Source organism: Cyrtonyx montezumae, unplaced genomic scaffold, assembly GCF_038088225.1.
Source record: "Cyrtonyx montezumae isolate F1298 unplaced genomic scaffold, pur_monq_1.0 scaffold_23, whole genome shotgun sequence".
NCBI classification, from domain to species: Eukaryota; Metazoa; Chordata; class Aves; order Galliformes; family Odontophoridae; genus Cyrtonyx; species Cyrtonyx montezumae.
The window spans coordinates 632,249-647,716 of NW_027071970.1; the positions used below are offsets into that span (position 1 = coordinate 632,249).

At 51.0% G+C, this 15,468-nt stretch overlaps 2 protein-coding genes across 3 annotated transcripts in view; both read right to left on the reverse strand.

Annotated features, from left to right (window-relative positions):
• Positions 1-12,725, reverse strand: part of TBX5 (T-box transcription factor 5) — a 35,839-nt gene extending 23,114 nt beyond the window's left edge. Inside the window, exons 1-6 of one of the 2 annotated variants that reach the window (XM_065738737.1) lie at positions 12,477-12,725; positions 9,914-10,089; positions 8,623-8,717; positions 5,985-6,104; positions 5,277-5,424; positions 3,133-3,285 (exon numbers count right to left, since the gene is read on the reverse strand). In XM_065738737.1, coding sequence (XP_065594809.1) covers positions 3,133-3,285; positions 5,277-5,424; positions 5,985-6,104; positions 8,623-8,717; positions 9,914-10,089; positions 12,477-12,495 — 711 coding nt within the window. In that variant the 5' untranslated portion in view covers positions 12,496-12,725. Of the gene's footprint in view, positions 1-3,132; positions 3,286-5,276; positions 5,425-5,984; positions 6,105-8,622; positions 8,718-9,913; positions 10,447-12,476 lie in introns of those variants that run through there. The other variant, XM_065738736.1, reaches the window with a different exon arrangement.
• RBM19 (RNA binding motif protein 19) overlaps positions 1-15,468 on the reverse strand; it is a 229,721-nt gene that overhangs the window by 199,942 nt on the left and 14,311 nt on the right. The gene's annotated exons all lie outside the window — the stretch shown is intronic.

The following is a 15,468-nucleotide window of genomic DNA, read 5'->3' on the forward strand; positions in this document are numbered from 1 at the left end:
GTAAGGAGGTGGAAGAGGGTAAGAGTTGAAAGAGGTGTGGTGCTCAGGGTCCCCTCAGAGAAGGGGAAGGCAAAAGCCCAATAGCCCCGGGCTGAGGGGCAGGACTGGACTTAACCCCTACACTGAGGCACTCCATGGGATGCCAGCTGAACCATGTATCCATGGCCTCTGACATTCTGAAGTGATAGATATGGTCCCCTGCAATCCAAGCCTTGAGAGCCAAGCTCTGAAACAGCATCCCAAGTCTCCGAGGCTTCCCTCCTCGACAGAACAGAGAACCTTCCCTGGTTGTCACTGTGGTGCCTACAGCATCCCAGCTCATGATGATTTTACCCAAAAGGAATTTGGGCTACTGAGAATGTTGAATAACTTGGAGGAAAAAAAATCAGCATAAAACCGGATATCCTGAGGGAGGGAAAAACCGATACAAAGACCAAGTCCAGCTAACGGAGAAAGTAGGTTGTAAAAATTAATGAGAATAATTGTTGTGAATTCTTGCTTTTGAAAGAACCCTCAAGAGGACAAAACCTTAATTATTTCTGTCTATTAGGGTTCATTTCCTGGTCCTAAGTAGAGAGCTAGTACCTAATAACTAGTAACACAATGATTTAAGCTACAGCAAAACTGTACTTAACTGTAGGGGAAGTTAATATTTGGGAATCAACCTGATTGCAAGAACCCATTGTGTAAACGGCAAGGAAATGAAATGTGCATGTGACCTATTTTAACACCTCCGTATTTCTGGGGTCTTTTTTCAGGGCTGCGGAGATGGGGGAGGTGGTCAACCCAGCTGCTGACAAGTCCACTGAAAACTTTACAAAACAGTTCTTCGTAGCTTAACCCTCCTTTTGGGGAACAGGCTGGGGAGGGGGAGAGCCCAGTGGGTTTAAATATCTTTGCAGGCTGTCTAAAATATCAGGGGAAATAAACACAATCCCTGTATTGGGATTGCAGCTGTGCTCTTGAAATAAATTGACTGATCCGCAGTCAGACAGGTATTTCTGTAAGCTGTGTAAGCATAGAGTCAATTGTGGCTACGGATGAGTCATACAATTAATACTACAATATAATGCAAGTATAACATAGTTCTTGAAAAGTAAAGCACATGTATTAGTGTATGCATCTGCAAGTAAAAAGTGTCTGCTTATAAAATTGAGCATGTAAAATGAACTGATGTACAAAAATGTTGTGTAATTGTGCAGATAGGAGGGTCTTCGTGAAGGGTGCTTTATGGGTGATGGATGGAAGGGAGAGATGGCAGTAAGTGGGTACAAATAGGTAGTGCACAGACAGGGACACTAGGATAGACAGATCAACTCTCCTTGCTGAGCTCCACAGACACAGCCTGTAATCATTTACAGCAACAGGAAGCACAACCCGAAAACACACTTTGCCCCCAAAACACCCCGCTGTGACAGCAGAGCCAGGGCTTGTGCCCACAGAGCAGCCCCATGTGCAACAGACGTCACCCTTCCGCCAGCTGCACCCTGGTGCTGTGCCTCCTCAGCACGGGGGCAAGCTGCAGATTTTATTCCCTTCCCTGGAGGGAGATGCCATTAAGGGTAGATCATTCCCTGGTTTATTTTTATGGCCCTATCTTTCTCAACTGGGGCTTTATCTTGGGGCTACAGCCATTCTTTTGCTTGCTCCCCCAATGACTGAAGGCAGCAAAAAGAGGAATGTGTGCACTGGGGGGAGGGATGCGAGAGCATGTGAAATGTGTAGGGGGTGTGTAAAATATGTAGTGGTGTCTGTGTGCTTGTGCATGTGTCTGCAGGGATGCGAGCGCGTGTGCATCTGTAGAGATTCATGTGCTCATCAGTGTGTATGTTTTGACAGAGACGGATATGCAGATGTCATTTCTTATCAACCAGATGTTGTTGATTTACAATCAAATATCCATGCTCCTCCTAATATGGCAGTTTTCCCAAACTACTGTACTTACATGTTTTTGCTTTGCTTTGTTTTATTTGCATGGTAATTTTTTTTCCCCCTACAAAACAGTCCTATTTTTCTTCAAAGGAAAGTAATTAAATTCAGGCCTGTTTTCTCGTAGGGAAATACATTTAAAGCAAGTTGTATGTCCTGTTTTATTAACTCCCCATTCTATTAATGTTATATTATTTCTCCGAATCCATCAAGTTAAACTTGATTTTATAGCATCCACAATGGAGTTATAATTTAAGGCATAATTTGGCAAGGGGTCAACTTGGATTCAGTCTGCTTGTCCTGGCCATGCCAACAGCTCCTATTTTAAAGGGCAGGGAAGTATTTTCTTTTCTCCCTAGTTACAGTGAAACACTCTTTCTTCTCCAGCCTACCTCTGCTTTCCACAGCTCCCTGGCCAACCGATGGATGGAGGAAACGCAGCCATTTCACACACGTTTAGTAGCTTCCCCGTTACATCTCCAGGAAAGCATTTAGAATTCAACTGAAGTCTTAACTGACCTTTCCCCATTTGAAAAAAATAGAGTATACTTTCACTCTATTGAGTATAAGGTAAATACTGTACCTACCCACAAGTCCAAGCAAAAGGCCTGCTTTCAAATGCCATTAGGGAAGCCTTCTCAGAGGCACCCCAAGGAAGACCAAATTTACACATTTTCATATGTTTTGCTCGGACAGGAGCTGACTCCAGGTTCAGAGCCTCCCTTCCTGCCACGGTCTTGCTGCCCTCGGTCAGTGGGGACAGAGCTGTCCCCAGACAAAGGGACGGAGCACAGCCAGCTCGGGTTATCAGAGCCCCAGCCACAGAGGGGAGCGCCCAGCTCCCTTCTCCAGCACCAGATTACAGCCTTTGACCGATGTGGGGAAAGAAGATAAAACCAACTTCCTCAGTTGGTTGCCTCCACTCTGAGCAAGCCATCCTGTTTGAGCTCATTCCCCCTTGGTGTGCCTTGAGCCTCATCTTTGGATGCTTTGTGCACATTGCCAGAAATAACGGGATGGGGACAGGACGAAATTCGATGGATGGGGAGGGGTGTGGGGAGAAGAAGGGAGCCAGGACTATGGCAACTGGGAAGGTCCGGAAGGTGATGGTGGGGTGGGGAGGACCTCAAAAAGAGTTGTTACAGGAGGGAGTCAGGAAGAGGAGGCACAGCTTGCCAGTGTGAACACCAGCCCAGACCTCACCTTATGGTTTTGGTAGGAGGTAACAGCAATGAAGGCGGTCTCTGGGAAGACATGAGTGCAGAAGGCAGTGTTCTTGGAGCCAAAACCGTTGTTCTCATCCGCTTTCACGATGTGGAGCCGAGGCTGGTATTTGTGCATGGAGTTCAGGATGATCTGGGTACAGGGAGGAGAGGACAGATCATGGGAATGGAGGGAGCACAACTCAGCGCACTCCCAACCCATATAACCTTGTGCTGGAGAGAGAAAGCAGAGAGGGACCCATGGGTCCAATCCCTTCCCCAAAAGCTTCTTCCACTTCAAGTCCCCCCAGAAGGGATGGGGGAGGAAATATCTCTCTGGAAAAAGCGCTTCCCCCACCGTCAAGGAGCCTACCAGGACCCCAACACATGTTCCCAAAGCTGGAGGGGGCTCTCTGCCTTTCACAGTACCCCCAGCACAGGTACCTCAATCTTCCCAGCAATCCAACAGAACAGAGAGAAAGAAGCAGAGATTCGAATTAGTACGTGTGTCGTCCACCCTACCCACCCCTCCCCCCCCCCCCCATGCCACCCGCAGAGGGGCAGGAGGGTGGTGGGGAGGGAAGCACTGCGCTCAAGATAAAAAGCGGCCCCTGCTCCGTACCGGGTTAATCTCCGGGGACAGTGGCGGGGATGGGGGCAGTGGAAGGGGGGGACCCGCGCCGATAATGACCGGACCCTGGCGACAGTGAGACGCAGCGCGCCCCAACGCCAGACCCCGACCGCCTCGCCGCTTCCCCCGTCCCGGGGGTTTAGGCAAATTGCTTTGACATCCGGGAAAGCCGTAGACATCAACGGTGAACGATCTAATGGTTTTTAATTTCATTACCGCGACTCTAATTGAGAGGCTCCCGGTGCAGCTCCGCCTCTGAAGTCCCTATTGTCCCAGCGTCCCGGCTCTGCTTGCAGGGACTTCTCCCCAGAGCCGCCTGCTCGCAGCGGGGGGTGCCTGCCCCCGGGACCCGTCCGGATCCCCCCCAAAAATCGCCCCACTCCAAAAACATATATATATTAGATTAAAAAAAAAAAAAAAAGAAAGAAAAAAGAAGTAGTGACTCCAGTACGCTGAGCCGCTTCTCTGCTCCCCCTTCCTGGCGGATGTCGCACTCCCTAGAAAGCAGCAGCACTTGCAAAGCATCTTAATTAGGGTCTCAAATGAAAAAATAAATCATAAATAAATAAACCAACCAATCCTGAATTGGAGTGGGAAAGCGAGGCTCGGAGCGTGATGCTCAGGTGCACTGCAGGCTCGGCTGGTTCCCACCGCCCCCCACACACTCATCCGGGCAGGATTTAGGAGCACGAGGTTTTCGGCATTAAAAAGTGAAATCAGAAGAAGAAAAATAAATAAATAAAAATAAATTTAAAAAAAGGCTTGGGGTGAAAAAATGAAACTGAACTGTTGGAATGAGACTGGAGAAAAATGTGCTCTTGGAAAATGATGGTGGGATCTGGATTCATACGCTCGCTTGAGTAATTATATAAATCTATATATATCTATAAAAATATATATAATTCATAGACGCATATATACATTTGCCCAGAGAAACCTATATCTTTGGAGACCTCCGAAGGTGGGCTGCTTCTGGCTGCAGAATTCACATAAGCTTTCACGGTCGTTTGTGTCCAGCAATGGTTGGTGTTGAGATTTGGCTTTTTTGTTTATTTCTGTTTTGTTTGGTTCGTTTGTTTTTTGTTTTGGATCGAGGGATCCACATGGTTTAAGGTCCTGTTTCCTCGAATAGTTATGCCCGATTGATTTTACCTGTTAGCCAAATTCATGGAAGCAACGAGTAGTTTTTAAAGCTCTGCCTCCCCTTCAGGTTAAAAGCAGGTAGCTAAAGCGCCAGTGAAGCCGAGCACTGGCGTCTGTAATCAATTCCCACGCAGTATATGAAATAAATCTTAAACAATTGGCTATGTATCCTTTTTTACTTACTTACTTAATTGTTTGTTTATCTGGTGGGAGAAAGTAATACCCCACCCTGGTAATGAACTGGAACTATGAGTTCGGTGACTCTGGCAGTGCGATGTCACTCGCACGGACATGAGCGCGCGTGGGACCCCACGGTCGCTCTGTGAAGCGCGGATCCACGTCTCCCTGCCCCACCCCAGCCCGGTACTCACATGTCCGAAAGGGTCGAGGTGGTTGTTGGTGAGCTTGAGCTTCTGAAAGGAAACCAGCTGCCTCATCCAGTGGGCACCCGTAGCGGGGGAGTCGGGGTGCACGTAGAGGCGGCCGGGCATGGCCGGCTCTGCCTTCCCGGTCACGGACCTGCGTGGGACAGAGGCGCTGAGCTCCCACCCGTGGGGTCCCCCCGCCTGCCCCCAGCACCGTGGTGCCCGGCGGTCTTCGGGAAAAAAAAAAAAAAAAAAAAAGACGTTTACGGACACACACACTGCGCGGAGAATTAATGGAGATCTTTGGCATTTTTCCCGTCGAGATGGCAGTTTCCCCACTTAACCCCATCCTTCCTCCTTCCTAATTACGGACACCCAAACAAGGAGCAAAGAAAACACCGCGTATCCACCATTCAACATCTCCCTCGCCTGGAGACACTGCCGCCTGAAGGGTAATTAAACCGTTGGCACCAGGATAGCCAACGATCTCATAGTTATGCAGGATTACAGGTATTGTTCGCTAATTGCAATGGATTTGGCTCTCTCTTTTGTATTTATTTACATTGTGTGTGTGTGTTCCTCTCCAGAGGTGCATCCCGAGACCCTCAGGTAGAGCCCAGCAGCCAACAGCAGCATCTCCCACCCCATGCCGGCCGGGGTCGGGCAGCCCGACACGAATCAGTGTTCCCTCCCCTCCCCCCACTGCCTGCGTACCATTTATTATCTGCAAATTTGTATCTGTGGTCATCCGCCGGTACAATATCCATCAATAATATGTACTTCGTTTTTGGATTGAGTCCAGTGACCTTCACTTTGTAACTGGGAAACATACGCCTATAAAAGAAAGAGGTGCATAAATATAAAAGCAGAGGGGGGAAAGTTTCCCAAGGTGGATCTGTGTGCTGTGAACAGTTTATCAAAAGGTGGAGGGGCCCTGCACCCAGGCGGGGGCACATCTTGCCGGGGGTGGGGGCTGCGCTGAAGGCTGCTGCCCGGCCCTGCCTGGCGGGACAGGAGACTTGGAGAGGCTGAATTGTAGTTACGATCCTAGTGGGTTGGTTTCTTCACCTACTCGTGAATTCGCCTCTTTATTATCATTTCTTTCATCAATGCTTCGATTCTTTTGAGAAAAAAAAATTAAACAAATCTGGCTGCGAGATCCTTTGGAAGCAAGTTACTTTCCTGTTTGCTTAAACTGTTGGAAGAGTAGGGGAAATTTGCCAAAAAAAAAAAAAAAGTGAAAAATATATATTTCTGCAGATGTACACGTTTTAAATACGCACATTTCTCTGCAGCTCCCATGTTTATCAACTGCTCTGCGTTCAGATATGGAAAGAACACACGCACTCAGGTGTAGCACCGAAGACGTGCATACAGAGACATCAGCAAACACACCTGACAAATACTTGGAAGCACGTGGATACACACTGAGGACAGCGGCTTTTCGAAATAGTTTCCATTACTGCAAGGCAGGGACTTAAAACACTGATGTTATTTTAGTTCGAGCTTTCCAAATATTTAAAAATAAAGCAGATGAAAATGTAGTCCTTGACTTAAAACACCCATAAACAAAAAGCTCCACACCTCTAAAAATACTGCGCACTTCTTCGGGGCTCGGGTTCTTATCTCTGCGATAGGGCATCTGGGCTGGTGTGTAAACTCAAGATGAAGGGGGGGAGTCCGGTGACCAAGGTAGGGGCTAGAGGGATAGACTAGGGGAGAAGAAACAGTATTCCACCCGAACACGGATCTGCACCTCCGCCAAAAACACCTGATCGGCAACAGCGAGACCTCGGGCTTCCCCGGCAATGCGCATAAGGAATCCTATGAAGAACAGCTATTCTGCGTTTGCCCCACTGCTGCGTGCGCTCTCCCCTAAACACCCCGCTCTATAAATGTCGGTTTTATTGCTCTCCAGACAACGTTCCTATCCGTTGCGTTATTTGTTTGAAACCTCTTCAAGGTGGTTTATGTCCATCTCCCTCCCTGCACAGCTTTCTGAGAGGAAAAAAAAGAAAAAAAAAATCTGCTTTTTTTTCGCGAAGCCCCCGTGTCCCCAAGCGGACGCAGCGCCCAGCCCGTGTCCCCGCAGGGGCCGGGGATGTCGGCACAGTGCTGCCAGCACCTCCGCAGCCGCGCATTTCCTGCACAGGTCGCCCTTTTCAGCAGCAGAGAGCCTCCAGAGCAAGGCGAGCCGAGCCGTGAGACAGACCAACTCGCAGCACTGCCTGTCTGCAGCCAGCTCTATTTTTTTTTTCCTCCCTCTTCAGGCAAATTTGGAAGACCACAACAAATACCAGATGACAGAGCAAAATGAAAGTCTGACTTGGCGATGCTTACTGTGCCCTCGCCTTCTAACGCTGCCATTCTTTCCTTGCAGGAGGGGTTTCCCCCTTCCAGACCGAGCCTCGGGCAGCGCCCGGTACAGCAGTTCGTTTAAAATCAAAGCGAAAATCCCACCCGAGCTCGCAGGTGGGACCGCAGAGGTTGTTCCGCTGGGTCTCCCTGACGCTAATATAGAGGATAATGCGAAATAACCTCAAACGCACTCAAATACATAGCGTACACATATAAATATCCGTGGATCGGGTTTACTAAGCCGGCCATGGAATCCATTACGCACAGTCCCAATAAAGTTGGATTTGCGAGGCTGTATATTTTTCTACACTCCCACGCAGGCAAGCACACACATATAGAAATGTGTATCTGGACGCGGCTAGACACGCATGCTATTTATTTGCGGGCACATCTATTTATGCATCTAAACTGTTACGCTATCGGTATATAAACAGTAGCTTAAGACCACATATACTTTTAAATGGGATGGTGTGGGCGTTCCTCATATATTCGCCTCAATGTGCGCATAAGAAATTAGAAGGGTCTGGAAAAAAAGAGGAAGGCGTTACAAAGTCGAGGAAGGACAGAGCTGCTCCTTTAGTTAAAAATAATGGTAATATTAACGAGATCGCCCAGCGAACGGCTCTAAACAAGGTCAGCTTTTGGCCAAGTGACTGCAACTCGGCGCTTGCCTGGAATGCTTCCAAAGGCCTGAAATTTGGAATTAACGATCCAACTGCTCTGGTTAAGGAAGGAGCCAGAAGAAACAATTTATTCTCAATCTATCCTCTCAGGGGTGTCACAGAGACCCGGGGCAGCAGCGGGGCTGAAGCCGGGCACCTCTATTCCATGGAGGGCACGGACTCCCCACGCACAAGAACACTCGTGGAGAGACTCAGGGTGTGTACTTGTGCAAAACTCTCCACGCAAACACCGGGGAAGGAAGAGGATTCGGCCCCACGAACACAAAGGGCGTGCGGCCACCTCCCTCTGCTGCACCGGGGCTGCCTCTTACCTTCCAGCCTTTGTTATGATCATCTCCGTCCCCACCTCGTGAAATTTCAGCCACAGTTCCCGCTCGTGTAAGAACACTTTGATCCCCTCCATACCCTGCAAAGGATAAATACAGAGCCGTGAGCCCTGAGCCGGCAAAATCAGGGACGGGAGCAGCCGGGCGGTGGGGCCGGAGCTCGGGAAACGCTTCCCAGACAGCGCGGGATCCTGCGGGCTCCAGTGCTACGGGAGCGGGAGGGAACGGCCGGGGCCAGCTGGGAGAAACCCCAACGTGATGCGATCGAGAAGCGGCCGGAGGAGATCTACATCCTTCTGACGAGTGATTTCCCCCGCTTCTGCAGGCTGGGGCCCAATGGCTGCTGTCCCCGCACCTCTCCGTCCAGGGGTATTGCTCAGAGCGGAGCGGGACAGGAGAGAGTCCCGCAGCCTCACCATTGCCCAGCAGAACCCCCAAACCGAGCACACGTACCCCCCTAATGATAACAGTCAAAAACCGAACAGGCGTCGGCCGTGGCGTCTCCTCCCGGGGTTTTACCTGTGGCTTCCTAAGGATCCTGACGAAGCCCTACCTCCCGACACCGAGCTCCGGGGCCGGCTCCCAGCGCTGCCCACAGCCAGGCTCCGTAGCCCGGCAATGTCCTCCTCGGTAGCACGGGGAGAGCCGCTTGCTGGCACCCACCAGTGAGCCCACCTGTGTAACTGCGACCCGCGGGGGCCGTCGGGTGAGGGTTGGTGGGGATGTACAGGGGGACGCTGGGTGTGCCCAACCCCCAGGTAGCTGTGGGCTGCCCACGCGTGACACCCAACGCGTGCCCTGGGGTGTGAGTGCAGGTAGAGCTGTATGTAGCTGGGTATGCACGCACACTGTGTTCTCATATACGTTTTTATACATACGTTCATATGTATCTTAAACAAAAATACACGCAGGGATTTGTAAGCGCATAGCGAATACACAGTACATCTGCGTGTGCATTTATACTCTCAAGCGCAGACTGTGCATGCCTGTCCTTGCACGGGTGGGTCCCTCCCTGTGACATTCAGAGTGATTTTTCCCTGCATGCCACCCCCCCCCAGTCACCCAAACGCACCACAAAGAACAGCGAAGCAGGAAAGAGCCCACCGCCCTGACCATCAGGTGAGAGCGTTCCTCCTCGTGAGGCCTAAAACGACTCAATCCCGTCCATCTCAGGAGCAGAACCTCAGCTGGAACTGAGGGGAAAAACGCGGAAAATGGCAAAAAAAAAGGAGAGAGAAGGACGAAAGAGAAGGGGGGGCTGTGGCCGGGTCCTTACCTGCTGGGTGAAGGCTGCCTGGGGAGAGGTGGGGGCCTTGCTGGTGGTCCCCAGCTGGGGGTCCTGCTTGGCCTCAGCCTGCAGCTCCTTGGCCTCCGAGTCAGCCGGCGTGCTCGGGAGCCCGAAGCCTTCCTCGGTGTCCGCCATGTTACGAGCTTCCTTCGCCGAATCCCCCACTGCAGGCACACATCGGGGAGAGAGCAGAGATAAGAGGCACATAAGTCAAGGCTGACGCTCAATCAAATATATATACATCTAGCGATACACATGCGCTGAGCCGGGCGCTGGGCAGGGCGGGAGGGCTGCCCGCAACTCACTTCCAGCAGACCGGGGAGGGAACGAGGCCCTTTAACTTTTGAAGAGAGGGAAATAAAGACTTTTATTTATTATCGCAGCCCGCAAGGGATGATAGGATTTGGGGGTGGGGGATGGGGAGAGGGGAGGCGGTATTATTAAATGCATCTTTTGGACAAGGTAAACAGCCGCCTTCCCGCAGTCCGCTCGGCAGCTCACACGGAGCACCTTGCCGCGGGACCGAGCACACGCGTGGTCGCGAGGTGGGGTGTCCCCGGGGATGCGGAGGAGGTGGGGGACGGGCAGGGCCTCCCCAGGCCCCGGGCTGAGGCCGGGCTCGCTGAGGCCGCGGAAGCTGGAAGCTTCCCCCCGTCCTCCCTGGAAGGTGCTCGCCGCTTTCCACCGGGCAAATGCCACCGCCACGTGACGCCGTTTATATAACCTCAATTTCAAAGAAAATTCAACATCATGCACCCCTGCGAAGCGCGACCTTTCCTCCAAAATAAAATAAAATCAGTCTTTTATCCATCCTCCAAAACCCCAAACCCAAAGCCCTGTCCTGAACAGTTGCAAACGAAGCAGGATTGGAAGGACGAGATGGATAAAAAATATCTAAAAAGTGTGAATCAATCAATCTGCCGTTAGAGACACGGTGCAAAGTAAAGTGCGCAGGGGCTGCGCATGCAGTGAGCTGAGCCCCAGCGTGAGGAAAACTGCACCGGCAGAGCCTGAGAAATCCGCCGCTTACATCTGATGCGAGAAGCAAGAGTGAGTTTGAAAGGCGGCGTTTCGGTGGAGCTCTGAGGGCTCTATCAGGAATGGTAAAAGTTTCAAACAGGAAAAAAAAAAGAGAGAGTGAGAGAGATAAAAGCAATTGAATTATCTGTCAGTATTTTTTGTTTGTTTTGAGGAGTTCAGAATTTTAATAGCTTTTAAAAAACCTCTCTCGAGTGTTTCAAAGAAGAGGATTCGGTTTTGAAAAGCCAACCATATGGAGACAATATTGGTTTTAAGTACACGAGAATGGTTTGAAATTAGCTCTCCTTCTCCCTGAAACAATATTTAAAAGCCTTTAAAAGAAAACATAAAAAGGCAATTCTCCTTTAAATGGAGAGGAAAACTGGGAGTGGAAAGGAGGGGGAGAAAATGATCTTCCCTGCTAGTGGTGGGTAATATATACATACACGTATATATAATTTAAAAGGACAAAAAGCAAAGGGACTGCGGATCCACACCTCCGGAGCTAAAGATCACTGACAGAAAGGCCCCGTGCCCCCCTCCCTTCCCCTCCCCTAGCCAGCACTCCCTTCCCACGGCGCGGGGCAGGAGAATCATGGCCGGTGGGGACTGCGAGGAAAATGCGCGGCCGGGAACCCACGGACGCCGGGTGCAGCCCCGAAGCTGCCGAGCCAGAGACCGTAAGGGGTTTCTCTTCCCCTCTTTCTCTTTTTTTAGAGCTGTTTGGGTTGGTTTGGGATTTTTTTTTCATTTTTAATTTTTTTTCTTTTTTTTTTTTTCCTTCTCCTTTTTTGCTACAGACTCGGAAACCCCCGCTATCCATTTTTTAATCGATCTCCCTCTAGCGAGGATCTATTCTTCCCCTTGAGCCAGCAAAGTTAGGAGGCGGATGGGGGAGAGGGCATGTTTATTAAAACAAAGAGGGACCCAGATATGGCAGCGCAGCAGACGAGCCCACGCTCCCCGTGTCGGCGGGCCCGGGAATAATTAAGCAGATTTGAAAAATAATAATAATAAACCGAGGGATGTCGGTGGCTAAATAAATAAGTAAATAACCCAACAACTAAGAACAATTGTCGAGCTACGGCTTCTGACTTTTTTTTCTTTTTCTTTTTTTTTTTTCTTCCCCTTTAAAGAGCTTCTGAGAAGAAATGTAGCTTGACAGAACCAGGCCGCGATGGCTGTATGAAAAATGCATCCTGCTTTGCTAAAGTAGCACCGAGCTGGTTTGCAATATATACATATATATATATAAAGAGAAAAAGGAAACCCAGACCACCCTCTCCTTTTGTTTCAGGCTGTGCTCGCTGCGCCCCGCGCTCCCCGGCCCCCCCAGCCCCGCACACCGCCGCGGGAGCCATGGTGAGCGGCCCCCCCCCCGCATCCCACGTATCCCGAGGCCTCGCTGCTCCTCGGCAGAGACAGTTTGTGTCTAACAATGACCCCGGACAGCCACTTTCTCTCTCGGTCACACACGCGCACACGCATTACAGACACCGACGGACATACATGGCAATGGAAGAGCTGTTACCTTGCTTGTTGAATTCCATGCAATCAATGCATCTCCATATATATATGTATGTGTATATTTTCCCCCTTGGCAATGGAAATTACAATGGGATCAGGCTTCTCGTGTGCATATTTCCTTTTATTTATTTATTTGCAGATCAGCATGTGAAAACCCAGCCTGGAAGAAAAAGCTCTATCCAGCGCAAGCTGCCTGCCTGCCTCGCTCTCTCTCCTGCTCTCTTCAAACACTTCCAGGTTGTCAGACGCACCAGAAAGGATCCTGAGACCAAGATAGAGCTCCCACCCCCACCCTTTTCTCAGCCTGATCTGGAAGATGCACTTTTCCCCACCCTACTCTTCCTACTGCCTCAAAATAAAATATTAAAAAAAAAAAAAAAAGGAGTGAAAGGACGAAAGAGAGGAAAAAGCCAATAGCACCCCCTTCGAAAAGAAAACGGGAAAAAAGTTCCGGGCGGGCTGGCAGCGGCCGCGCGTGGCAGGTTCGCAGCGTGGTGCTACCGCGGGGCTGCGCGGAGCCGGGTGCGGGGCGCGGAGCGGAGTGCGGCGGGGACGTGGGCTCGTCCAGCTCCGCTCGCCAAGTGCCGGGACCCGCTGCCCAACCAGCTGGGATCCTGCTCCGGAGAGACTCCCTCACCCAGCCCTTCCCCCCGCCCCCTCCCCCCCAGACCTCCTTTTCCAGCCTATTTTTCTGGCCGGCAAACAAGAACAAGGCACAAAGACAATCACCAAACTCCCCAGCAGCCCTCCCCCTCTGCCTTACCTCCTTCCCTCCCTCCTCCATCCATCTCTCCCAACCAAAGAGAAAATTCAGCGCCTGGGAATATCCCCCTTCCCCCTCACCCCTTTAAATAAATCGCTGGCTCCGCTAACCTCACACCACCCCCGCCCCACCCCAAGCCCCCCCGCCCTCAGAGGCTGCCCAGAGGTGTAGATGCGCACCCGTCTCTATCTTTGCTCACAGAGGCCTTTTTAAAAAAATAAATAAATAAAAATGCATAAGCGAGGGGGGAGATCGCCTCAAGCGGACCCTACTCGATATAACCTGGGAGAAGGGATGGAATACGGCGGAGCGGGACTAAACCCACCAAGGCGGACCCTGCAGTGTGTGTTTTCCCCCTGAACCCCTCTCTCTATCCTCTCCCCCACCCCTCGCCGAGCTGCCCGGCCGAGGCACGCAGCCCCGCAGCCTCCGCTCTGCTCAAATAATCAAACCGTCAGCGAGGAGCAGGGACGTGGCTTTATCTGCGTCTTCCTCCTCTCCCTTCTCGCTCTCTTTTTAATGTATTATTTTGAGGGTAAAGTTGAATAGGTCAGCGCAGGGTAAACAGCCTTCCTGCGGCATTCTGCAGCCTGAAGAGAACCAGATTGGCGAGTAGGATTTTTGATAAGACTCGGAATAAACGGCATGGTTTCGATCTGTTCTGCCCACCTTCCTCCTCCTTCCACCTCCTCCTCCTTGCTCCAACACCCCCACCCCACCCCCCTCAGACCTCAACCCTTTTCTGCCTCTCGCCCGTTCCTTTTGCGTTTCGCGGAAGTTTCTGCAGAGCCGCAGCGCTGCTCAGCTCCGCGGGGCTCATGATGCCGGAGCCTCTGCGAGCTGCACGAGAAAGCAGCGGGCGAAAAGTCCGGGGGGAGAGCGGCGGGGGGTGGGGGCGGGGGTGGGTGTAGCTTGGCGTCTCCCAGAGCGCCCTAAGGTGCGCGCTGTTCGACAGCTACCGAGGAGAAACAGCGAGCGGTGAACGGTTGCAAATCAGAATAATAAAATGCGTGCACTTGTAGCCGTAGAGAATTAGCCGGCGAGAGCTACTTAAACAAACAGAACAAAGCTTGTCCCATCTTTCATTATTTTTAGAAGGGAGCGAGCCGAGGAACCCTTCCAAACACAAACAAACGAGCGAGCAAATCGCGCCGTCCTTCCGCGCGGTGCCGCGGCCGCCCCGGCCTCGGCCTGGGAGCGAGTGGGCATGGCCCGGGCTTCCCTGCCACCGCCTCGGCCAGGGGAATACAAGCAGCAGCGCCCGGCCGGGCTGCGGGAAAGCCGGGCCAAAGCGGGGGGACACGGCTGCTGGGAACGCGCCCCTACTGAAAGCAAGCCAAAGCAGAATTATTATTATTATTCATTATTATTTCATTAAAAAAAAATCCAAGCAACGAGGAAAAAGATTGCCTGCACCGAGGAAAAAGGTTGCCCGCAGCTCGTAGTGAGAGAGAAAGCAACCCTCCCCTCCCCTCGCCAAGAAGGCAAAAGTGAAAATGTCGAAGTTTGCAGAAGCGCCCACGAGCGCGGCCGCCGCCCGGGGAGCGCTACTGGCGCGGGTCGCGCACTCACCTCCGCAGCGCCAGAAAGGCTCGCAAACACCTCGAAGACAAGTTGAAAACGATGCAAATAAATCGAATTTATTTCCGTCTGCAGACTGGGGGGTGAAGAAGGAAAAAAAAAAAAAAAACTGGGAAAAGGACCGCAAGCCCAGGCTCCCTACGACTGTAATGTCAAGGCAAGGGAGCCTTCCAGCTAGAAGCCGATTTGTGGTCTCAGACAAATTAAATATTACTGTTTATTACCAGCCATACTCCAATAAAATAAAGAGAGTTCAAGGCGATAGCTGCTATCTCACGAGCTTTGCTCCTATAGGACACGGAGACGTCACTAACCACGCAACTGGCCTATTCTGTCATGGTTGACTGCAGCAGTAATGGAAGGTTAATTTGTATTATTCTCCTCTTTTAAAGTCCTATCAGTGAGATTCCTGGGTTGTTTTTTTTTCTGTTGTTTTTTTTTCTTTCTCTCTTTCCTTTTTTTTTTTTTTTTTTTTTTTTTCTCCAAAGAAACGATTCGGCTCCACGCGAAATGCACCGAGGTTGTGCGCATCCTCCGCATGTGTCTATACGGACACGAATGTGTCACAAAACGCATGCACACGTATATACGTGGGTGTGAAGGAGCGTGTGTTCTATGCGAGTGCGCATCACCAAAGTGAGCACGGAGTCGC